At 49.0% G+C, this 24,282-nt stretch overlaps 1 protein-coding gene across 1 annotated transcript in view; it reads right to left on the bottom strand.

The window, feature by feature from the left end:
• TMEM38A (transmembrane protein 38A) overlaps positions 1-24,282 on the bottom strand; it is a 42,314-nt gene that overhangs the window by 14,627 nt on the left and 3,405 nt on the right. Inside the window, exons 2-5 of the mRNA XM_003813549.5 lie at positions 8,013-8,169; positions 7,572-7,756; positions 5,645-5,732; positions 1,720-1,837 (exon numbers count right to left, since the gene is read on the bottom strand). Coding sequence (XP_003813597.1) covers positions 1,720-1,837; positions 5,645-5,732; positions 7,572-7,756; positions 8,013-8,169 — 548 coding nt within the window. The remainder of the gene's footprint in view (positions 1-1,719; positions 1,838-5,644; positions 5,733-7,571; positions 7,757-8,012; positions 8,170-24,282) is intronic.

Genomic DNA, 24,282 nt, shown 5'->3' with positions numbered 1-24,282 from the left:
GGGGGACAGCAAGAGAGACAGAGGGAGACCAAGGTAGAAAGCAAAGGAGGGGAGGGCAGGGTGGGGAGAAGAGGGGAGAGAATGTCATCAAAGTCAAGGTTGGAGGTAGCCCAGACCCACCCTCTGGCTGCATGCACCCCCAGGACGATGGGCAACCATCTCAGGTTTCCCAGGATGCCAGATTTCGAGTGTTGACCCCTGGAAAGCTCCAAGCACGCTGAGACTGCTGGTCACCCATCCCCCAGAATTCCCCACGACACCTGGGCTCAGAGAAAAGCTGTGCTAAGTGCAGGTCTGAAGGTCTGTGTCCTCCCAAATTCATATGTTGAAACCTATCACCAAGGTGATGGTATTAGGAGGTGAGGCCTTTGGAGGGGTAATTAGATCATAAGGGTGGAGCCCTCAGGAAAGACATTAGTGCCCTTATAAAGAGGCCCAGGAGAGCTAACCAGTCCCTTCCACCATGCGAGGACACAGTGAGATGCTGCCTATCTGCAACCAGTAAAGAGGGCCCTCACCAGAACCCGACCAGGCTAGTACCCTGATCTTGGACTTCCCAGCCTCCAGAACTGTAAGAAATACATTTCTTCCTTTTCCTCTTTTTGGAGACAGGGTCTCACTCTGTTGCCCAAACTGGAGTGCAATGGCATGATCTCAGGTCACTGCAGCCTCCACCTCCTGGGTTCAAGCAATTCTCATGCCTCAGCCATCCAAGTAGCTGGGATTACAGGCATGCGCCACCATGCCTGGTTAATTTTTGTATTTGTATTTTGTTTGCCTGTTTGTTTGTTTTTGAGACAGAGTCTCAATTTGTTGCCCAGGCTGGAGTGCGGTGGTGCGATCTTAGCTCACTGCAACCTCCACCTCCCGGGTTCAAGCGATTCTTCTGCCTCAGCCTCCCGAGTAGCTGGGATTACAGGCATGCGACCCCACGCCTGGCTAATTTTTGTATTTTTAGGAGAGATGGGGTTTCGCCATGTTGCCCAGGCTGGTCTTGAACTCCTGGCCTCAAGTGATCTGCCTGCCTTGGCCTCCTGAAGTGTTGGCATGAGCCCACCCGCCTGCCCAGGAATAGATTTCTGTTGTTTCTAAGCCACCCACTCTATGGCACTGCATTCTGTTATACAGCAGCCTGAATGGACTAAGACATTTGGCCTGGGGTAGAGCTACAAACATAACAGACAGGATCCCAGCCATCTGCTTGCCTCTCCCTTCTCCCCTAATGCAGAAAGACATGCTCACTCCCTTTTGACAGCCCTGGAGTCCTCGCCCAGGGAAGACACAGCCCTGAGCTAAGATCTTCATGCAGAGGGAGAGAGCCCAGCCCCTGAAGACCCCTCCTGGGTGGGGTGATGTCAACTCAAGGCACGACTGTCAGACTAGAACTATTCCTGGTCCAACTGAGTTCCTGGCTACCTGATGCTGCCATTTCAGCTTCTTGTCCCTCTGGTCTCTGTACCCAAGAGAATGGGCACACCTTGACCTTGGCTCAGGCTGGGTCCTTTACACAGAAGGCCTGTTCCTCTCACCTGTGTCCTGGCTGCTGGACACTGCCTTTTAAACTCTCTTCCCAGTGACCTACTGGCAAGCATCTCCCCTCTCTGGGCTGCCTGTCCCAGCCACATAAGGCTGGGAGTGTCCAATTTTCCCACTCCCAGCCTGGAGGTGGCAGGGTGGCATTAGTCAAGGCAAGAACGCTGCAAGAAGAGAAAGGCTTACCTTACAGGACACCATGAACATGGTGAAGATGAAGATGAGGCTGGCTTTGGACACTGGGAGCCAGCGGGTCTGCTGGAGGGTGAAGAGGATGGCTCCATACAGGCTGGCCTTGGTGGGGCTGGAGGGAGCAGCTGTCATTACCGGGAGGTGCCTGCATGGCTCAAGTCTTCGTAACTGTGGCCCAGACACCCCCCTGCCCTGGCACCAGCTCCCATCCCAGCTTCTCTCTTTTCTTTTCCTTTTGAGATGGAGTCTCGCTCTGTTGCCCAGGATGGAGTGCAGTGGCACAACCTCAGCTCACTGCAACCTCCACCTCCTTGTTTCAAGTGTTTCTCCCACCTCAGCCTCCCAAGTAGCTGGGATTACAGGCATATGCCACCATGCCTGGCTAATTTTTGTATTTTTAGGAGAGACAGGGTTTCACCATGTTGGCCAGGTTGGTCTCGAACTCCTGGCCTCAACTGATCTGCTCGGCCTCCCAAAGTGCTGGGATTATAGGCATGAGCCACTGCGCCCAGCCACAGCTTCTCCTGATTGTAAGGTGGGAGGTTGAGATGGTGTCATCCTATGCATGATGGGTTAATCTGGTCCAAGGAAAGGTCTGGCCTTTGTCCAGCTCCTGGAATATGCCCTCTAAGCCCTTGGAGTGTCCTGCCTTGATAAGACTGTCTTTGTTTGCCTGAGGACGGCCTTGGGCCACACCAGTTAGTAACAACGTAATTTATGGTGGGGGTCTTGGGCCATGCAGCATCAGGTGGACCTCTAGAGGGGCTGAAGACTGAGGTCAGCCACACAGGTGGTTAGCTAGTTCTGAGCCGCAATAAAAACCCCGGATACCCAGGCTCAGAAGAGCTTCCCTGGTTGGCAGTACACCATGCATGTTGTCACACATTGCTGCTGGGAGAATGAAGCCCTGTCCACGTGATTCCACTGGGAGAGGAAAACTGGATATTTTCACCTTTTCTCTCCTGTACTCTGCCTCATGCACATTTTGCCCCTGCTGATTTCTTGTTTGTGTATGAGTCAGAGTCTCACTCTGTCACCCAGGCTGGAATGCAGTGGCATGATCTCAGCTCCCTGCAACCTCCACCTCCTGGGTTCACGTGATTTTCCTGCCTCAGCCTCCCCAGTAGCTGGGATTACAGGTGCCCGCCACCACGCCAGCTGATTTTTGTATTTTTACTAGAGATGGGGTTTCGCCATGTTGGCCGGGCTGGTTTTGAACTCCTGACCTCAAACAATCCACCCGCCTCAGCCTCCCAAAGTGCTGGGATTACAGGTGTGAGCTACCATGCCCAGCCAACCCCTGCTGATTTCGTTTCATTTATTTATTTATTTATTTATTTATTTATTTATTTATTTATTTATTTATAGAGACAGGGTCTCTCTCTATCACCCAGGCTGGAGTGCAGTGGTCTGATCATGGCTCACTGTAACTTCAAACTCTGAGGCTCAAGTGATTCTCCCACCTCAGTCCCCCAAGTAGCTAGGGCTAGAGTTATGTGCCACTGTGCCTGCTTAATTTTTAAGTTTTTTTTTTTTTTTTTTTTTTGTAGAGATGGAGTCTTGTTCTATTGCATAGGCTGGTCTTGAACTCCTGGCCTTGAGCAATCCTCCTATCTCGGCCTCCCACAGTGCTGGGATTACAGGCGTGAGCTGCCTCTGCTGATTTTATTCTACATCTTGTCACTGTAATAAATCATAACCCTGAATATAATGGCTTTGCTAAGTTCTCTGAGTCCTTCTAGCAAATCGTGGAACATCAGGATGATCTTGGGGATCCCCCATCAGCTCATTCCCCCAGAAAATGTGATTACAACTGCAGAGTTTTCCTTAACTTTTATTTTTTTCCTTGCAAAATAGGTTTAAGATATTTTTATTTGTTGCAAAAGACCTGTGACTTCTATTCCTGATGTCTGTCTCTCATTGCTTTTTTTTTTTGAGACAAGGTCTCGCTCTGTTGCCCAGGCTGGAGTACACTTGTGTGATCACAGCTCACTTCAGCTTCAACCTTCTGAGACCAAGCGATCTTCCTGCCTCAGCGTCCTGAGTAGCTGGGACTACAGGCACGCACCACCACACCTGGCTAATTTTTTTTTTCTTTCTTTTTTTTTTAGAGATGGGATGTTGTAATGTTGCCCAGGCTGGTCTTGAATTCCTGGTTTCAAGCAACCCCCCTACCTCAGCTTCCTGAATAGCTGGGATTACAGGGGTGAGCCACCATGCCCAGCTTCACTGCATGTATTTAATAATCCTTCCTTCCTCTCTCTCTCTCTCTCTCTCTCTCTCTCTGTTTCTTTCTTTGAGACAGAGTCTTGCTCTATTGCCCAGGCTGAAGTGCAGTGGCACGATCTCGGATCACAGCAACCTCTGCCTCCCGGGTTCAAGTGGTTCTCCTGCCTCAGCCTCCCATGTAGCTGGGACTACAGGCATGCCACCACCCCTAGCTAATTTTTTTTTTTTTTTTTTAGATGGAATTTCGCTCTTGCTGCCCAGGCTGGAGTGCAATAGCGTGATCTCAGCTCACTGCGACCTCCGCCTCCCAGATTCAAGTGGTTCTCCTGCCTCAGCCTCCCAAGTAGCTGGGATTACAGGCATGCACCACCACACCCAGCTAATTTTGTATTTTTAGTAGAAATGGGGTTTCTCTATGTTGGTCAGGTTGGTCTCAAACTGCCGACCTCAGGTGATCTGCCCACCTCAGCCTCCCAAAGTGCTGGGATTACAGGCGTGAGCCACTGTGCCCAGCCTAATGATGATAATTCTACCTAATATTTCCAAAGCACTCACCAGGTTCCAGGGCCAGGTGATTTAAATGCATGATCCCTTTTTTTTTTTTTGAGACAAGGTCTTGCTCTGCCACCCAAGCTGGAGTACAGTGGCATGATCCTAGCTTACTGAAGCCTCGAATTCCTGGGCTCAAGTAATCCTCTTGCCTCAGCCTCCTGAGTAGCTGGGACCACAAGTGCATCCCACCATGCCTAGCTAATTTAACTTTTTTTTTTTTAATATAGAATAGGTCTCACTATGTTGCCCAGTCTTGTCTTGAACTCCTGGACTCAAGCAAACCTCCAGGCTTGGCCTCCCAAAGTGCAGAGATTACAGGTGTGAGCCACCACACCCAGCCCCCAACAAGGTCTTTTAAAAATGCACTAAACTGTCCAGGGCAGGGTGGCTCATGCCTGTAATCCCGGTATTTTGGGAGGCTGAGGTTGGCAGATCACTTGAGGTCAGGAGTTCCAGACCAGCCTGACCAACATGGTGAAACCCCATCTCTACTCAAAATACAAAAATTAGCCAGGCATGGTGGCACATGCCTGTAATCCCAGGTACTCGGGAGGCTGAGCCACGAGAATCTCTTGAACCTGGGAGGTGGAGGTTGCAGTGAGCCGAGATCATGCCAGCATACTCAAGCCTGGGCGACAGAGCAAGACTCTGTCTCAAAAAATTAAAAAAAAAAAAACATTAAGCTAAATGCAGTGTGGGATCCTGCATTGGGTCTTGGATGCTGTCACCTGGCCTTGTCCACTTAGCTCCAGATACGCTCCCAATGCACACTCCATATCCCATGCATACCCTGTACCCTGACCCCGCACACCCAGCAGCACTGCTGCTCTTCTGTGATTTCACAGTTGGTAGAGATGCTGGCCTCTGTTGGGAGGCTCCTTCTTGGCCAGTGAACTCCTGCTCACCCTTCAAAACCCCAATCAGGTATTGCCTCCTTCCTGCAGCTCTGCCCTCCCCAACCTACACACTGAGCAGAGCTATGGCTCTGCTTTGAGCTTCCCCAGTCATAGCCTCTGAAAGCTCCTGAAAGGCAGAGTCAAGGGTTGAGGCCTCTCTAAGTTATCAGCAGCATCCAACTCAGGGTCAGGCACCCGGACATACAGGAGGCATGGAGGGAGAGGTGGAGTGGGATACTCACAAAGACATGTGCAGGATCTCGTTGGTCTCTGGCTTCCAGACCCCTCGGAGCAGCTGCTCAAAGTTGGACATGAGGGCGACACCAGAACCTACAGGACAGGGTGCTTCTGAACAAGCCCACCACCCCCAGGTCTCCTTTCCTCTTGTTTGAATTCCCAAGGAAGCAGTCTCTCCACTCCCAGAATCTTCTCTAGAAGGACACTGAGCCTGGGGGTGTATGATCATCAGCTGCAGGTGGGGAAACTGAGGCTCAGAGAGGACAGAGCCTTGCTGAGGATCATATGGCAAATTCAGAGCAAAAGCCACCTAAAGGAATCAGTCATGTCCCCACCTGCAAGGCAGGTCTTCAACCTGGGGTTGTCTGTCCTGATGCCGCTAATCCAGGACCCCAAGCTGTGTATGAGGCTTCCAAGGCAGCCCCCACCTGCAGTCTCTCTCCTCCTCAAGGCTCCAAGTTCTCAATCTTTCTCAAGCCACCCGTCCTCTGGAGGAGATGCTATACCCCTGGGGAATCTGCTCAGTACTAAAAGCTTCCTGGAGAGACAATAAGAAGACTCAAATGGAGATAGAATGATTAAATTTCTGGAAGAATCTTCCCATTTACCCTAAATGTATTGGTTAAATAGACTTGGACATCCACTCCAGGAACTGCTGCACCAACTGGGTGCCTGAGATGTACTACTGGACCAGGGAATCGCATCTGGGGCCATTTTGCCCCCAAGGAAGCATCTGGCAATGTTGAGAAACACTTTGAGTTGTCACAGCTGGGGAGGGAGCGCTACTGGTATTTAGTGAGTCGAGGCCAGGGAGGTGGCTCACCATTGTATAATGCACAGGTTGGCTCCCCATAGCAAGGAATAACTGAGGACACCATGGCTCAATGGAGGGTGATTCTAGGTCTTGGCACTTTGTGGGTACCCATATCTGGTGGGCAGGAAGTGAGGATAAAGTGCCCAGTGGTTTTTGGCACTTGCTCAGGCCTTCTTTCCCTGCTTTCCTGTTACTCCTTGGCCCACTTCTCCAACTTTTAATGTTGAATTATCTCTTTCTCCCCTAACTTCTGTCCATTTTTGCTTTATGTATTTTGGTGCTCTGTTTCTAGGTGCATATATGTTTATAGTTGTTATATCTTCCTGGTGGATTGACCCTTTTATCATTATAAAACGTTCTTTATTTCTAATAACATTTTCATTATTACTTTATTTTTTAATTTTAATTTTTTAGAGACAGACTCTTGCTCTGTTGCCCAGGTGGAGTGCAGTGGCACAATCATAGCTCACTGTAATGTTGAACTCCTAGGCTGAAGTGATCCTCCCACCCCAGCCTCCTGAGTAGCTAGAACTACAGGCATGAGCCACCATGTCTAGCTCTATTTTCTGCACACGAAAGGGTCTGTAGGCTTCACTGGCAAAAGGGCCATGGTCCACAAAAGTTAAGAACTCCTATAGCTAGAGCTCTAGAGAAGAAGGGGTTCTCACCCGCAGCAATTTTGCCCTCTAGGAGGCGTTTAGCAATGTCTGGAGACAATTTCTTTGTCACAGCTGGGGACAAGTGTGCTATTGGCATCTCGTGGGTGGAGGCCAGGGGTGCTGTTCAACATCCTATAGTGCACAAGGCAGCCGCCACCACAAAGAATGATCCAGCCCCACATGTCAGCAGTGCTGCAAGTGAGAAACCCTGCTCTGGCAATGCTGGCTTTTGTCGTCATCATCACTGTCTTAGGTACCCCTGACAGTAACATTTCTAGAAGAATCTTCCCATTTACCCTAAAGGTATTGGCTGATACCTGTAGGGAGGTTTGAACACCTACTGCAGTCTTTATGCCCCTGTGCCTGGAGCAATGGCTTTCCCAGCTGGGGTGCCTGGTAGTACCACTGGACCAAAAGTTCTCCACTGGGATGATTTTTCATTGTCATCATCCTATTTACCTTTGACCCACCCAGTTGCAATCATGACGAACCACCCGTGGTGGTAGTGGTGATGGGCGTGATGGATGCCCACCGCAATCTTGCGGACTCGCACCACCTCCTTCATGGCCACGAAGATGAGTTTCACAGGCAGGAAGCAGACACACTTGTAGAAGAGGTCCAGGGGGCAGAAGAAAATCAAGTACCTTTTGGGAAGAGAACGGTGAGTGCCAGGGGATGGGCAGACTGTGAAGGATGGGGGTAGGGAGCTGTGGTTATGTCAGACCCCCCTCCCCAATGTGCTGTGCCTAGACCAGAGATGGGCATGGAGGGCAGCATATTCAGGGCCATCATGAGGGCTGTTGCTGATGCATTCTAATTCCTCCAACCTCTCTCCTCCCTGGTGCCCAGGTTGTTCTTTCCCCCACCCGGCTCTGCTCTCCCATGCCCAGCATGGCTTACCAGACAGCTGAGGCCAGCAGGATGCTGGAGTTGTTGCTGAAGTAATCGATCAGTGGCTCCCCAAGGAGCAGATCAGCCAGGATGTAGCTCCCGAAGCAATGCAGCATGGCGCACAGCCAGGACGCGATGGGGTGGCGCCGGGACAGTTCGACTGCTCCTGGGAGGCACAGGAGTGTCCCCCATCATCACCAGCATGCCAAGGGCAGGCTTCACTCCCATACGCTCTGGTCAGCCTATCCTAATCCAGAGCGCCCACCCAACACTGTGCAGTTCGTAAGTTTCAGAGGAGGAACCAAGGTTCAGAGAGGCTGTACGCATGCCTGAGGTTGCACAGAGAAAATAGAGAGCCGAGTGGGAGTCCTTTCCTCCATGCCCAGAGAGGTGGCAATGATGATGACACTAGTTCACATTTAGGACTTAATAAATCCTCATCAGTGCCCCAGCCAAGTGATGGCTTTTATTATCAGGAGTCTCATTGTCAAGAGGAGACTGAGGCTTGGCGAGACGGGCCAGCTTGTACCTGGGAGTACTTTGAAATTGCTACTCTGGGCCGGGCATGGTGGCTCACACCTGTAATCCCAGCACTTTGGGAGTCCAAGGTGGGCAAATCACTTGAGGTCAGGAGTTCAAGACCAGCCTGGCTAACATGGTGAAACCCCGTCCCTAAAAATACAAAAATTAGCTGGGAACGGTAGTGCATGCCTGTAATCCCAGCTACTCAGGAGGCTGACAGGAGAATTGCTTGAACTCAGGAGGTGGAGGCTGCAGTGAGCTGAGATTGCACCACTGCACTGCACTCCAGCCTGGGCAACAGATCAAGACTCCATCTAAAACACACACACACACACACACACACACACACACACACACAAAAAAAAAACAAAAGAAATTGCTATTCTGACCTCAGCTGATCCCAAGATCCCTATGAGCTTATGCTGGTATTCTTTTTTTTTTTTTTTTTTTTTTTAACTTTTTTTGTTTGTTTCAAACAGAGTGTCACTCTGTCACCCAGGCTGGAGTGCAATGGTGCAATCTCAGCTCATTGCAAATTCTGCCTCCCAGGTTCAAGCGATTCTCCTGCCTCAGACTCCCGAGTAGCTGGGATCACAGGCAGCCACCACCATGCCTGGCTAATTTTTGTATTTTCAGTAGAGAAGGGGTTTCACCATGTTGGCCAAGCTGGTCTCCAACTCTTGGACTCAAGTGAACCTCCCACCTCAGCCTCCCAAAGTGCTGGGATTACAGGCATGAGTCACCGTGCCCAGCCTTATGCTGGTATTCTTACACCTGCTGTCTTAAAAAGAATTTTTTTTTTTTGTAAAATATACATTAAATTTATCACTTTACTTTTTTTTTTGGACACAGGGTTTCACTCCCATCACCCAGCCTGAAGCGCAGTGGTGCAATCACGACTCACTGCAGCCTTGACTTCCTGGGCTCAAACACTCCTCCCACCTCAGCCTCGAAAGTATTTGGGACTACAGGCATGCGCGCCACCATGCCAGGCTAATTTTTTGTATATTTAAAGTAGGCACGGGGTTTCGCCATGTTGCCCAGGCTGGTCTCAAACTCCTGGGCTCAAGCCATCCACCTGGCTCAGCTTCCCAGCGAGTTGGTATTATAGACGTGAGACACCACGCCCAGCCCATTTTAAACATTTTTAAGTGTATAGCTATTTTTTTTTTTTTTTGAGACAGAGTCTCACTCTGTCACCAGGCTGGAGCGCGGTGGCACGATCTCGGCTCACTGCAACCTCCTCCTCCCGGGTTCAAGTGATTCTCCTGCCTCAGCCACCCGAGTAGCTGGGATTACAGGCATGCGCCACCACGCCCAACTAATTTTTGTATTTTTAGTGGAGATGGGGTTTCACCATGTTGGCCAGGATAGTCTCAATCTCTTGACCTTGTGATCTGCCCACCTTGGCCTCCCAAAGTGCTGGGATTACAGGCATGAGCCACTGCGCCTGGCCAAGTGTGTGGTTCTATGGCATTATATTCACATTGTTTTGCCATCATCACCACCAACCATCTCCAAAACTCTTTCATCTTCCCAAACTGAAACCTATTAAACACTCACTCCTCATCCCCCGTCGCCTAGCCCCTGGTACCATTCTACTTTCTGTCTCTATGAAATTGATGACTTTAGGCATCTCATGTAAACGAAACCATACAAACTTTGTTGTTTTGTGTGGCTTATTGAGCATAATGTCCTCAAGTTTCATCCCCATTGTAGCATGTATTAAGCTTTTATTTCCAGGCTGGGCACGGTGGCTCACACTTATAATCCCAACACTCTGGGAGGCTGAGCCACGTGGATCACTTGAGCCTGGGTGTTCGAGACCAACATGGGCAACATAGTGAGACCCCACCTCTGCAAAAAAATTTAAAAATTAGCTGGGCATGGTGGCATGTTTCTGTAGTCCCAGCTACTCGGGAAGCTGAGGTAGGAAGATCACTTGAGCTGGTGAGGTGGAGGCTGCAGTGAGTCATGAGCATGCCACTGCACTCCAGAGCAAGACCCTGTTGAGAGGGGAGCGGAAGGGAGGGAAGGGGAGGGGAGGCCAGCCTGGGCAACACAGTGAGACCCCATCTCTACAAAAAATTTTTTCTAATTAGCTGGGCATGGTGGCATGCACCTGTAGTCCCAGCTACTCAAGAGGTTGAGTTGGGAGGATCACTTGAACCCAAGAGTTTGAGGCTGCAGTAAGCCATGAGTACACCACTGCACTCCAGCCTGGGTGACAGAATGAGACTCTGTCTCAAAAATAATAAATATATAAAGTCTGTAGTTGAGTTAATGATAGTGTACCCATGCCAATTTCCTGGTTTTAATAATGCACTATCATTACATAAGATGTCACTGGAGGAAGCTGGGTAAAGGGTATTTGCAAATTCTCTGTACCATTTTTGCAACTTCTTGTGAGTCATAAACTCTTCCAAGATAAAAAGTATTTTAAAATTCCATATTAAAAAGAAGGGGGCTTGAAAACCCCATTGCTGAGTCCTTAGGTCCTATAGCTGGGCTTTTTTTTTTTTTTTTTTCTTTTTAAAAAAAGGGCTGGGCACGGTGGCTCACACCTGTAATCCCAGCACTTTGGGAGGGCGAGGTGGGTGGATCACCTGAGGTCAGGAGTTCAAGACCAGCCTGGCCAACATGGTGAAACCTCATCTCTACTAAAAATACAAAAATTAGCCAGGCGTGGTGGTGGGTGCCTTTAATCTCAGCTACTCGGGAGGCTGAGTCAAGAGAATTGCTGGAACCTAGGAGGCAGAGGTTGCAGTGAGCTGAGATCGTGCCATTGCCCTCCAGCCCAGGCCAACAACAGCGAGACTCCCTCTCAAAAAAAAAAAAAAAAAAAAAAAAAAGTTCATGAAAATGCAACACTCGGGGTACAGTATTAATGTCTATTCACTAAATCCTTGCATCTTGTATTACTCATGTAAAGCCTTTATAATCTTTATAAATAGTTCTATCCTTATGTTGTATCTTCGTAATCTTCTAAGGCCACACCTTGGAGTTAGAACTTGGGTGTCTCCTGGTATGACCACTTCTTTCATCATATTGATTCTGTCTTTCCCAACTAGTTTCGTTTTGCAGAGAACAACTTTATGATCAAGTTGTAAGGTACAGCTACTCTGTACATTACATGACCAGAGCCAAAACCAACGATTCCCCTAATACAACTTATTCTAATGAAATGAAAACTACAGTCAGTATTGACATGAGATAACAAGGTCACAAAATGTAATCTCTCTCTTTTTTTGTTTGAGATGGAGTCTCGCTCTGTCCCGCAGGCTGGAGTGCAGTGGCGCAATCTCAGATCACTGCAAGCTCCGCCTCACGGGTTCACGCCATTCTCCTGCCTCAGCCTCCCTAGTAGCTGGGACTACAGGCACCCGCCAGCACTCCCAATTTTTTGTAATTTTAGTAGAGACGGGGTTTCACTGTGTTAGCCAAGATGGTCTCAATCTCCTGACCTCGTGATCCGCCTGCCTCGGCCTCACAAAGTGCTGGGATTACAGGTGTGAGCCACCGCGCCCAGCCAAAATGTGATCTCTTATTAGTCAAATCAAAAGACTAAGCAAAAGAAATATTCAGTTTTGTCTATTTTTGGCAGGGAAGAGAAAGAGTGTCTGTTGTGGACAGAATGTTCCTGTCTCTCCAAAATTCGTATGTTGAAATCCTACCCCTCCCCGCTTGTGATAGCATTAGGAGGTTGGGCCTTTGGGAGGTGATTATGTCACCAGGGTAGACCCCTCACGAATGGGGTTAGAGCCTTTATAAATGGTGGCTCACGCCTGTCATCCCAGCACTTTGGGAGGCTGAGGCGGGCAGATGACAAGGTCAGGAGTTCGAGACCAGCCTGGCTGATATGGTGAAACCCTGTCTCTACTAGAAATACAAAAATTAGCTGGGCGTTGCGGGAGGCGCCTGTAGTCCCAGCTACTAGGGAGGCTGAGGTAGGAGAATCGCTTCAACCCGGGAGGCAGAGGTTGCAGTGAGCTGAGATTGCACCACTGCACTCCAGCCTGGGCGACAGAGTGAGACTCTGTCTCTAAAAAAAAAAAATATATATATATATATATATAGTCAAGAGAGGCCAGGCATGGTGACTCACACCTGTAATCCCAGCACTTTGGGAGGCTGAGGCCAGAGGATCTCTTGAGCCTAGGAGTTCCCGACCAGCCCTGGGAACATAGTGAAATCTCATCTCTAAAACAACAACAACAATAAAAATTAGCTGGGCGTGATGGCAGGCGTCTGTATTCCCAGCTACTTCTGAGGTGGGAGGACCACTTGAGCCTGGAAGGTTGAGGCTGCAGTGAGCCGTGATCAAGGCACTGCACTCCAGCCTGGGTGACAGAGCAAGACTCTATCTCAATAAATAAACAAATAAGAGTCATGAGAAAGCCTGCTGCTCTCTGCTGTCTACCATATGAGGACACAAGGAGAGGTTGATCATCTGCAAGCCAGAAGAGGGCCCTCATTAGAACTTGACCATGTTAGTGCCCTGATCTCAGACTTCCAGCCTCCAGAACTCTGAGAAATAAATTTGTTGTTTATCAGCCACCTGGTCTACTGGTTTATTGCCACTGCAACAGATTATAGCATCTGCAACAGATTAAGAAATCTGTATATACTAATGATACATTCAACGGGTGGATTTGATCTTCATCCCTCCGTGAGTTCAGCAACCATGGAGGCCTTCTCTGCCACTGAACGGGGGCTGTGTTGGACACATTGTATGGGTTCAAGAAATAACTGTGAATGAATTTATGGGAAATGTGCATCCCTCTGGGTCCTGGTTTTTTTTTGTTGTTGTTTGTTTGTTTGAGACGGTGTTTCGCTCTTGTTGCGCAGGCTGGAGTTCAATGGCGCGATCTTGGCTCACCGCAACCTCCGCCTCCTGGGTTTAAGCAATCCTCCTGCCTCAGCCTCCCAACTAGCTAGGATTACAGGCATGGACCACCACACCCGGCTAATTTTGTATTTTTAGTAGAGACAAGTTTTCTCCATGTTGGTCAGGCTGGTCTCAAACTCCCGACCTCAGGTGATCTGCCCACCTCAGCCTCCCAAAGTGCTGGGATTATAGGTGTGAGCCACGGCGCCTGGCCTTGGGTCCTGGTATTACAATAATGAACAAGACAGGTGAGGTCCCTGCCCTCATGGAATTTACATTCTAGCAAACATAAAGTCATCATGGTTGTGTTGGATCCCCCAACTTTTTTTTTTTTTTTTTTGGAGACAGTTTTGCTCTGTCGCCCAGGCTGGAGTGCAGTGGCGTGATCTCGGCTCACTGCAATCTCCGCCTCCTCCTAGGTTCAAGTGATTCTCCTGCCTCAGCCTCCCAAGTAGCTGGGATTACAGGCACCTGCCACCACGCCCAGCTAAGTTTTGTAGTTTTAGTAGACAGGGGGTTTCTCCATGTTGGCCAAACTGGTCTCGAACTCCTGACCTCAGGTGATCCACCCACCTTGGCCTCCCAAAGTGCTGGGATTACAGGCATGAACCACAGCGCCTGGCCCTGGACACTTTTTTTAAGAGACAGCATCTCGCTCTGTCACCCAGGCTGGAGTGCAGTGATGCAATCATAGCTCACTGCAGCCTCAAATTCCTGGGCTTGAGCCTTCCAAGTAGCTAGGAGTACAGACATGTGCCACCATGCCTGGCCAATTTTTATACTTTTTTTTTTCTTTTTTTGTAAAGATAGGATCTCTTTACAGCCTGTGTGGCCCAGGCTGCTCTTGAACTCCTGGCTTCAAATGATCCTCCTGCCTTGGCCTCCCAAAGTGCTGGGATTTCAGGTGTGAGCCACCAGCAGGCCTGCGCATTTCTGGTGACATTGTAACAACGACCTTCTCTGTTCCATTTATTAATTGAGAAAGGTGTAGTGCACTCTACTCTGTAAAAGGAATTACGTTCTTCTTAGCTTGGTCAACCTCACAGGGGGAAATAATCATCAATGCCAGAGTTTCTCCTACAAATCCAGGTGAGTGCATCAGTGGGCATTACCATGTTAGAGGCAACTTGGCAATACCAGGGAAATATGAAGCTGTGCATCCCCTGGACCCCAGCAATTCCACTCCTTGCTATTAACCCCAAAGAAACAAGCACCATAAAGAAAGACATAGAGAAGGAAGATGTTTCACTGATACAATGTTGCAACAGGAGAAAAGTGAAATCAACAGTCTCTTAGTAAAGCTGTGGGAAACCACAAAATGTGGAGTGCCATAGAGTAGCTATTTAAAAGTGAACCAGGCTGGGTGCAGTGGCTCACGCAGCACTTTGGGAGGCCAAGGCAGGCGGATCACTTGAGGTCAGGAGTTTGAGACCAGCCTGGCCGACATGGTGAAACGCTGTCTTTACTAAAAATACAAAAATTAGCCAGGCATGGTGGCAGGTGCCTGTAATCCCAGCTACTCGGGGGGCTGAGGTAGGAGAATCGCTTGAACCCGGGAGGTGGAGGTTGCAGTGAGCCAAGATTGCGCCACTGCACTCCAGCCTGGGCGACAGAGGGAAGCTCCATCTCAGAAACAAACAAACAAACAAACAAAAAGAAAAAGAAAAGTGAACTAGACCTTGATCAGGGTTTTTCAACCTCAGCTCTGTTGACATTTGGGATCAGATCATTTTTTGCTATGGGGGCATACTGTGCATTATAGCATGTTAAGCAGCATCCCTGGCTTCCACCCACTAGATGACAGTGGCACCACACAGCTGTGACAACCAAGAATGTCTCCAGATATTGCCAAATTTATCCTTTGCGAACAGAATCCCTTCTGGTTGAGAATCTCTGTTTTAGATGTATCAACAAAGACAAGTCCCATAAGCTTACTGCTGAGTGAAAAGGTTGGGCTGCAAAATGATACACTTATGGCCGGGCTCAGTGGCTCACGCCTGTAATCTCAACACTTTGGGAGGCCAAGGCAGGTGGATCACTTGAGGTCAGGAGTTCGAGACCAGCCTAGCCAACATGGTGAAACCCCCATCTCTACTAAAAATACAAAAAGTAGCCGGGCGTGGTGGCGTGCACCTGTAATCTCAGCTACTTGGGAAGCTGAGACATGAGAATCACTTGAATTCAGGAGGTGGAGGTTGCAGTGAGCCAAGGTCACACCACTGCACTCCAGCCTGGGCCACAGAGCAAGACTCTGCCTCAAAAAAAAAAAAAAAAAAATTATGAGGTTTTTTTGTGATTTTTTTTTAAGCTCATCAGCTGTCGTTAGTGTGAGTGTATTTTATGTGAGGCCCAAGATAATTCTTCATCAAACATGGCCCAGGGAAGCCAAAAGATTGGACATCCTTGTTTTAGAGTAAGAAATCAATACACTTGCCCCTCTCCTCGCTATCCCCACCAACTAACATTGTGATCTTGAACAAGCCACTTTTTTCTCTCCACATCTCTTTTTTTAAAAAACAAAGTAGAACATTGCTTCTTTGTCTAACTCCTGATGAGGACTGGAATGAGCTTTTCCCTCCTCTAATCTCACCCTGGAGTTATGAGCCCAAAATGCAGCTTCTCCCTGCTCTCAAGGTTGTCCTACATCTTACCATTGACCAAGGTCCTAGGGTATGAGGTAAAATGCTTCAGCTCCTCTCCTAGGGTCTATTTAAAACACAACTGGCTGAGAGTTAATCCCTCAGAGCAGCTGGTGGCCTGTGCAGAGGCCAGGTCGGGTGAGGCACCCATGTTTTGCAGAAATGGATACCTCTGCATCTAAAAATAACTCCCAGGGACTGAATTCTTTCCAGGATCTTTCTTGTGCCCTCTGGGATCATCCCAGGGACCGAGGTTGGGGAGTGGGGGTAGGGACCTAGGGTTTGCATGAGTTACGCTCTGACGGGCAGATGCCCATGTTTGCAGTATGTGTGTGCCCTGCTATAAAAGTCACATGCTGGCTGGGCGCGGTGGCTCACACCCGTAATCCCAGCACTTTCGGAGGCCAAGGCAGGCAGATCACTTGAGCTCAGGAGTTCGAGACCAGCCTGGGCAACATGGCAAAACCTCATCACATGCCTAGCTTCTGGCTCTGCTACTCACTCTAGCATGGCCTTGGGCAAGTGACTGCCTGCCCCCCCAAGCCTTAGTTTGCTTCACCGTCAAAAGACCAAGATGACGGCCAGGCGCAGTGGCTCACACCTGTAATCCCAGCACTCTGGGAGGCCAAGGCAGGTGGATCACTTGAGGTCAGGAGTTTGAGTTTGAGACCAGCCTGGCCAACATGGTGAAACCCTGTCTCCACTAAAAATACAAAAATTAGCTGGGTATGGTGGTGGATGGCTATAATCCCAGCTACTCAGGAGGCTGAGGCAGGAGAATTGCTTGAACCCAGGAGGCGGAAATTGCAGTGAGCCAAGATCGTGCCACTGCACTCCAGCCTGAGTGACAGAGTGAGACTCTGCCTCAAAAAAAAAAAAAAAAAAAAAAAAAAAAAAAAAGCCCAGGTCCTTTCCCCTTTCCATACTTCTTGGTTTCTCTTGATGGGTTTGGGGCAGCCCCATGAAGCCAATAGGTTTTCAACTGCCGCATGCCATGAACACATTCCCCTCTGACTGGGTGAGCTTAGGCTAGTCCCTCCCTTCCCTGGGCCTCAGTTTGCCCATATGTAGGAGGGGGAGGCTGTCTAGGGTGACCAACTATCCCCCTTTGCCTGGGTCCCAGGGGTTTCCTGGGACATGGGACTTTCTTTTATTCTTTTTTTGAGATGGGGTCTTGCTCTGTAGCCCAGGCTGGAGTGTAGTGGTGCGATCTTGGTTTGATGCAACCTCCACCTCCCGGGTTCAAGTGATTCTCCTGCCTCAGCCTCCCGAGTACCTGGGATTACAGGCACCCGTCACCAGGCCCGGCTAACTTTTGTATTTTTAGTAGAGATGGGATTTCTCCATGTTGGCCAGGCTGGTCTCAAACTCCTGACCTCAGGTGATCCACCTGCCTCGGCCTCCCAGAGTGCTGGGATTACAGGCATGAGCCCCCGCACCCGGCTGGACATGGGACTTTCGATGCTCATCTTGGGAAAGCCTGGACAAGGTGACCACACCAGATCTATATCAGTCATTTCCAAAGACGCCTGTGAGGGTGAAAAAGAGATTGCTTAGTGCCTAGCAACGACGCAAGAGGTATTTCTGGAACTGTGCGGAAATGGAAAGTACCTGTGGGTGGAAATTTCAGTAGATGGATTTTTTAAAAATCAGCTCTGCCTCGGCTGGGCATGGTAGCTCATGCCTGTAATCCCAGCTACTCCGGCAGCTGAGGCAGGAGAATCGCTTGAACCTGGGAGGCGGAGGTTGCAGTGAGTCGAGATCATGCCACTGCACTCCAACCTGGGCAATAGGAGCAAAACTCTGTCTCAAAAAAAAACAAAAACAAAAACAAAAACAAAAAACAGGCCAGGCGCAGTGGCTGATGCCTGTAATCCCAGCACTTTGGGAGACCGAGGCGGGTGGATCACAAGGTCAGGAATTCGAGATCAGCCTGGCCAATAGAATGAAACCCCATCTCTATTAAAAATACAAAAATTAGCTGGGCGTGGTGACAGGCACCTGTAGTCCCAGCTACTCGGGAGGCTGAGGCAGGAGAATCGCTTGAACCCATGAGGCGGAGGTTGCGGTGAGCCGAGATCGTGCCACTGCACTCCAACCTGGGCAATAATAGCAAAACTCTGTCTCAAAAAAATAAAATAATAAAATAAAAATAAATAAATAAATAAATAAATAAATAAATAAATAAACAAACAGAAAAAAATCAGCTCTGCCTCAGAAGAGAGGAAAAAGCTTTGGGTCCCTAAGTCCTGGTCTGTAATGGACTCTGTGACTTTCCCTTTTCAGGGGTCAATGCCTCATTTGCAGATGGCTGGGTGGTGCTAGAAGGGTCCCCAGGGCACTCTAGCACTGTGCTATTCAGTCAGAGGTGTATGAAGCATGGGGTACTGACCGAGTCTCTCAGTGACTCTAGGACCAGTCTTTTCCTCCTGAGCTTTTGAGCTCAGCATTCCGCCTCAGTTTCCTCCCCTGTTAAATGGAGATAGCAGCCTCTCCCTCACAAGGTGGAGCAGGAGTCAACAGCCTTCTGCCCTTAAAAAGCTTGTAGTTCAAACCAGAGATCTCAAATCAGGGATCAAAGAATGGTTTGCTTTGGTCCTAACAGCATATGAAAAATGTTAAAACTTGTCTGGGTGTGGTGGCTCACACCTGTAATCCCAGCACTTTGGGAGGCCGAGGCAGGTGGATCACTTGAGGTCAGGAGTTCAAGACTAGCCTGGCCAACATGGTGAAACCCTGTCTCTACTAAAAACACAAAAATTAGCTGGGCATGGTGGTGGGCACCTGTAATCCTAGCTACTCAGGAGGCTGAGGCAGGAGAATTGCTTGAACCAGTGAGCCGGAGGTTGCAGTGAGCCGAGATCACACCACTGCACTCCAGCCTGGCAACAGAGCGAGACTCCATCTCAAAAAAAAAAAAAAGTTAAAACTGCAACCAAGATGTCCTGCAGGGAGTGAGTGGATAAACAAACCATGAAACATCCTTACTATGAAATACTATTTGGCCGGGTGCAGTGGCTCACGCCTGTAATCCCAACACTTTGGGAGGCCAAGGCGGGCAGATCACCTGAGGTCGGGAGTTCGAGACCAGCCTGGCCAACATGGAGAAACCCTGTCTCTACTAAAAATACAAAAAATTAGCCAGGTGTGGTGGCACATGCTTGTAATCCTAGCTGCTTGGGAGGCTGACGCAGGGGAATCACTTGAACCTGGGAGGCAGAGGTTGCAGTGAGCCAAGATCAAACCATTGCACTCCAGCCTGGGTAACAAGAGCAAAAGTCCATCTCAAAAAAAAAAAAAAAAAAGAAAGAAAAAGAAAAAAGAAAGAAATATTATCCAGTGAGCTATCAAGACATGAAAAGACATGGAGGAAACTTAAATGCATATTCGTAAGTGAAAGAAGCCAGTCTGAAAGGGGTACATACTGCATGATTCCAACCATAGGACATTCTGGAAAAGGCAAAACTCTGGAGGTAGTAGAAAGAAAGATCAGTGGTTGGCCGGGCGCAGTGGCTCATGCCTGTAATCCCAACACTTTGGGAAGCCAAGGCAGGTGGATCTCCTGAGCCCAGGAGTTCAAGACCACCCTGGGCAACACAACAGAACCCTCATCTCTTTTTTTTTTTTTTGAGGCAGAGTCACTGCAACCTCCGCCTCCCCCCAGGTTCAAGCAATTCTCGTGCCTCAGCCTCCGGAGTAGCTGGCATTACAGGCTTGCGCCACCATGCCTGACTAATTTTTATATTTTTAGTAGAGACAGGGTTTCACTGTGTTGGCCAGGCTGGTCTCCAACGCCTGGCTTCAAGTGATCTGCCTGCCTTGGTGTCCCAACGTGCTGGGATTACAGACGTGAGCCACCTCCTTCAGCCCCATGATTCTGAGTTATTTATTTAATTAATTTATTATTTATTAATTTATTTATTTTTCTGAGACAGAGTCTTGCTCTGTTGCCCAGGCTGGATTGCAATGGCATGATCTCTGCTCACTGCAACCTCCGCCTCCCAGGTTTAAGTGATTCTCCCACCTCGACCTACCAAGTAGCCAGGACTACAGGCGCCCGCCATCAAGCCTGGCTAATTTTTGTATTTTTAGTAGAGACAGGGTTTCACCATGTTGGTCAGGCTGGTCTCAAACTCCTGACTTCAGGTGATCCACCAGCCTCAGCCTCCCAAAGTGCTGGGATTACAGGCGTGAGCCACCATGCCTGACCCACAATTCTGATTTAAATGAAAGAGGGGTGACAATCAGGACAAAAGGATTTTTTTTTTTTTTTTTTTTTTTGAGATGGAGTCTCGCTCTGTCACCCAGACTGGAGTGCAGTGGCAAGATCTTGGCTCAATGCAAACCTCCACCTCCCGCGTTCAAGCAATACTTGTGCCTCAGCCTCCCAAGTAGCTGGGATTACAGGTGCACACCACCATGCGTGGCTAATTTTTGTATTTTTTCTTAGTAGAGACGGGCTTTCACCATGTTGGCCGGGCTGGTCTCAATCCTGACCTCAAGTGATCCACCCACCTTGGCCTCCCAAAGTGCTGGGATTACAGGCATGAGCCACCACGTCTGGCCCAAAAGGATTTTAAAAATTTCCCTAGGTGAGTCTGGTGTGTAGGTGAGTTTGAGAAGTACTGGTCTGAGAGATTCTTTGGATGGGTCAAGGCTCAAGGCAACCAGGATTGTCATTGATTCACTCATTTCTTCAGTTTTGCAGCCAGCACTCAACTGCTTCCTTCTCTTTCCTCACATGGAGCTTGGAGGCCCCAGAAATGAGCCAAATCACCCGCAGATTTTGCTCAAATACTGACTCTCATTGGGCAGAGCTGGGTGGGGCCTGGGTTCTGCATTTCTTTCTCTTTTTTTTTTTTTTCCTGAAATGGAGTTTCACTCTTGGCTCTTGTTGCCCAGGCTGGAGTGCAATGGCGCAATCTCGGCTCACTGCAACCTCCACCTCCCTGGTTCAAGTGATTCTCCTGCCTCAGCCTCCTGAGCAGCTGGGATTACAGGCGTGTGCCACCATGACTGGCTAATTTTTGTATTTTTAGAAGACACAGGGTTTCGCCATGTTGGCCAGGCTGGTCTCGAACTTCTGACCTCGGGTGATCCGCCCGCCTCGGCCTCCCAAAGTGTTGGGATTACAAGCGTGAGCCACTGAGCTTGGCCAGAACTCTGCATTTCTTTTTTTTTTTTTTTTTTTGAGATGGAGTTTCGCTCTTTTGCCCAGGCTGGAGTGCAGTGGTGCGATCTCAGCTCACTGCAACCTCCATCTTCTGGTTTCAAGCGATTCTCCTTCCTCAGCCACCCAAGTAGCTGGGATTACAGGAGCCCGCCACCATGCCTGGCTAGTTTTTGTATTTTTAGTAGAGACAGGGTTTCACCGTGTTGGCCTGGCTGATCTCAAACTCCTGACTTTGTGATCCAGCCACCTTGGCTTCCCAAAGTGCTGGGACTATAGGCATGAGCCACCGCAGGGGCTCTGCATTTCTAACCAGCTTCCAGGTGACATTGACACTGCTCAGTTGAGGACCACACTCTGAGCTTCATCCTTTCTCAGGATTCTCAAGAAAGCCTCACCCAGCCAGGCACAGTTGCTCATGGGAAGCTGAGGTGGGAGGATTGCTTGAGCCCAGGAGTTGGAGGCCACAGTGAGCTATGATTGTACTACTGCACTCCAGCCTGGGAGACAGAGCAAGACCCTGTCTCGAAAAAAAAATTTTTTTTTAAGTTAAATTGGCCAAGAGCGGTGGCTCACACCTGTAATTTCAGCACTTTGGGAGGCTGAGACGGGTGGATTACTTGAGTTCAGGAATTTCAGACCACCCTGACCAACATGGTGAAAACTCATCTCTACTAAAAATACAAAAAAAAAGGGCCGGGCGCAATGGCTGACGTCTGTAATCCCAGCACTTTGGGAGGCCAAGGTGGGCGGATCACGAGGTCAAGAGATTGAAACCATCCCGGCCAACGTGGTGAAACCCCGTTTCTACTAAAAATACAAAAATTAGCTGGGCATGGTGGCGCGTGTCTGTAATCCCAGCTTCTCGGGAGGCTGAGGCAGGAGAATCGCTTGAACCCGGGAGGTGGAGGTTGCAGTGAGCCGAGATCGCGCCACTGCACTCCAGCCTAGAGACACGGCAAGACTCCGTCTCCAAAAACAAAACAAAACAAAAAAATTAGCTGGGTATGGTGGTGGATGCTTGTAATTCCAGGTACTTAGGAGGCTAAGGCAGGAGAATCACTTGAATCTGGGAGGTGGAGGTTGCAGTGAGCTGAGATCGTGCCACTGCACTCCAGCCTGGGCAGCAAAACAAGACTACATCTCAAAAAAAAAAAAAAAAAAGGAAAATAAAAGAAACAGAAAAGTAAGCAAGCCTGACCCAGAAAATGCCAGTATCCCAAGTAATATATTCCTCCCTAGACTTCCAAATAAACATCACCACCCCTCACAAATGCCTTAGACCTTATCCCTGACAAAATTCTCAATAGATCTTTACAATCGCTAGGAAAGGGAGTCTGGGGTTCTCTTACCAATGATCCCATTTCACAGACAAATAAACTGAAGCTCATGGTGGTGAAATAACCAGTGTGGTGTTTACTCAGTGCTAGTGGTAGAACTGACTCCCATGATTCAGAGACGTTTAGTTTCTTTTTTCTTTTTTTTTTGAGACAGGGTCTCACTCTGTTGCCCAGGCTGGAGTGCAGTGGCACGATCACGGCTCACTGCAGCCTCCACCTTGCAGGGTTCAGGTAATCCTCCGACCTCAGCTTCCCTAGTAGCTAGGACTACAGGCACATGCCACCTCACCTGGCTAATATTTTTGTATTTTGCATTTTTTTATTTTTATTTATTTGTTTATTGAGACGGAGTTTCATTCTTGTTGCCCAGGCTGGAGTGCAATGGCACAATCTTGGCTCACTGCAACCTCTGCCTCCCAGGTTCAAGAGATTCTCCTGCCTCAGCCTCCCTGGTAGCTGGGATTACAGGCATGTGCCACCACGCCCGGCTAATTTTGTATTTTTAGTAGAGACAGGGTTTCTCCATGTAGGTCAGGCTGGTCTTGAACTCCCGACCTCAGGTGATCTACCCACCTCGGCCTCCCAAAGGGCTGGGATTACAGGCATGAGCCACTGCGCCTGGCCATTTTTGTATTTTTTATAGAGAAGGGGTTTCACAATGTTGCCCAGGCTGGCCATGAACTCCTGGCCTCAAGCAATCTTCCAACCTTGACCTCCCCAAATGCTGAGATTATCTGACCTATGCTGACATTCTTTTTTTTTATTATTATTATTTTAGGAGACACGGTCTTGCTCTGTTGCCCAGGCTGGAGGGTGGTGGGGTGATCATAGCTTGCTGCAGCTCCCAGGCAACATTGATGCTGCTCTGTTGAGGACCACACTCTGAGCTTCATCCATTCTCAGGATTCTCAAGAAAGCCTGACCCAGCCAGGCACAGTTGAGCTCCAACTCCTGGGCTCAAGTGATCCTCCACCCTCAGCTTCCCAAAGTAGCTGGGACCACAGACACACACCACCATGCCTGGCTATGAAATTCTTAATTTCTGAACAAAAGGCCCCACACTGATACTTTGTATTGGCCTGGCAAATTCTGTAGCTGGTCCAGCACACAAATTCTGAGAAGAAAATTTACAGATACCCAGCACGCATACCAAACTGGGACTAACAGTTCAATCCAACACCTTACTTTTCTTTTCTTTCTTTTTTTTTTCCAAGACAGAGTCTCAGCCAGGCTCTGTCACCCAGGCTGGAGTGCAGCAGCGAGATTTCGGCTCACTGCAACCTCCGTCTCCTGGATTCAAGCGATTCTCATGTCTCAGCCTCCCAAGTACCTGGGATTACAGGCGTGCGCCACCACACCTGGCTATTTTTTGCATTTGTAGTAGAGACGGGGTTTTGTCATGTTGCCCAGGCTGGTTTCAAAGTCCTGGGCTCAAGTGATCCACCCGCCTCGCCTCCCAAAGTGCTGGGATTACAGGCATAAGCCATCACATCTGGCCTCCAACACCTTACTTTTCTAAGGAAACCAATCTCACATCAATTGTACTGATTCTTAGAGTCAAGCAGACCTGGGCTGAGTCCCGAGGCTGCAACTGACCAGCCATGGGACCACAGGCTCATTGTGTATTTAAGATAGCTTAGCCACTATTTCCTGTTTCCCCAGTTATGAAAGGAGGAGGTTGAACTGGGTGGAGTATCCTCAGCCCTGATAACAGACATCA

Source organism: Pan paniscus, chromosome 20, assembly GCF_029289425.2.
Source record: "Pan paniscus chromosome 20, NHGRI_mPanPan1-v2.0_pri, whole genome shotgun sequence".
Taxonomy (NCBI): domain Eukaryota; kingdom Metazoa; phylum Chordata; class Mammalia; order Primates; family Hominidae; genus Pan; species Pan paniscus.
The sequence above is the reverse complement of the archived record's forward strand: the minus strand, read 5'-3'. Positions and strand labels throughout refer to the sequence as shown.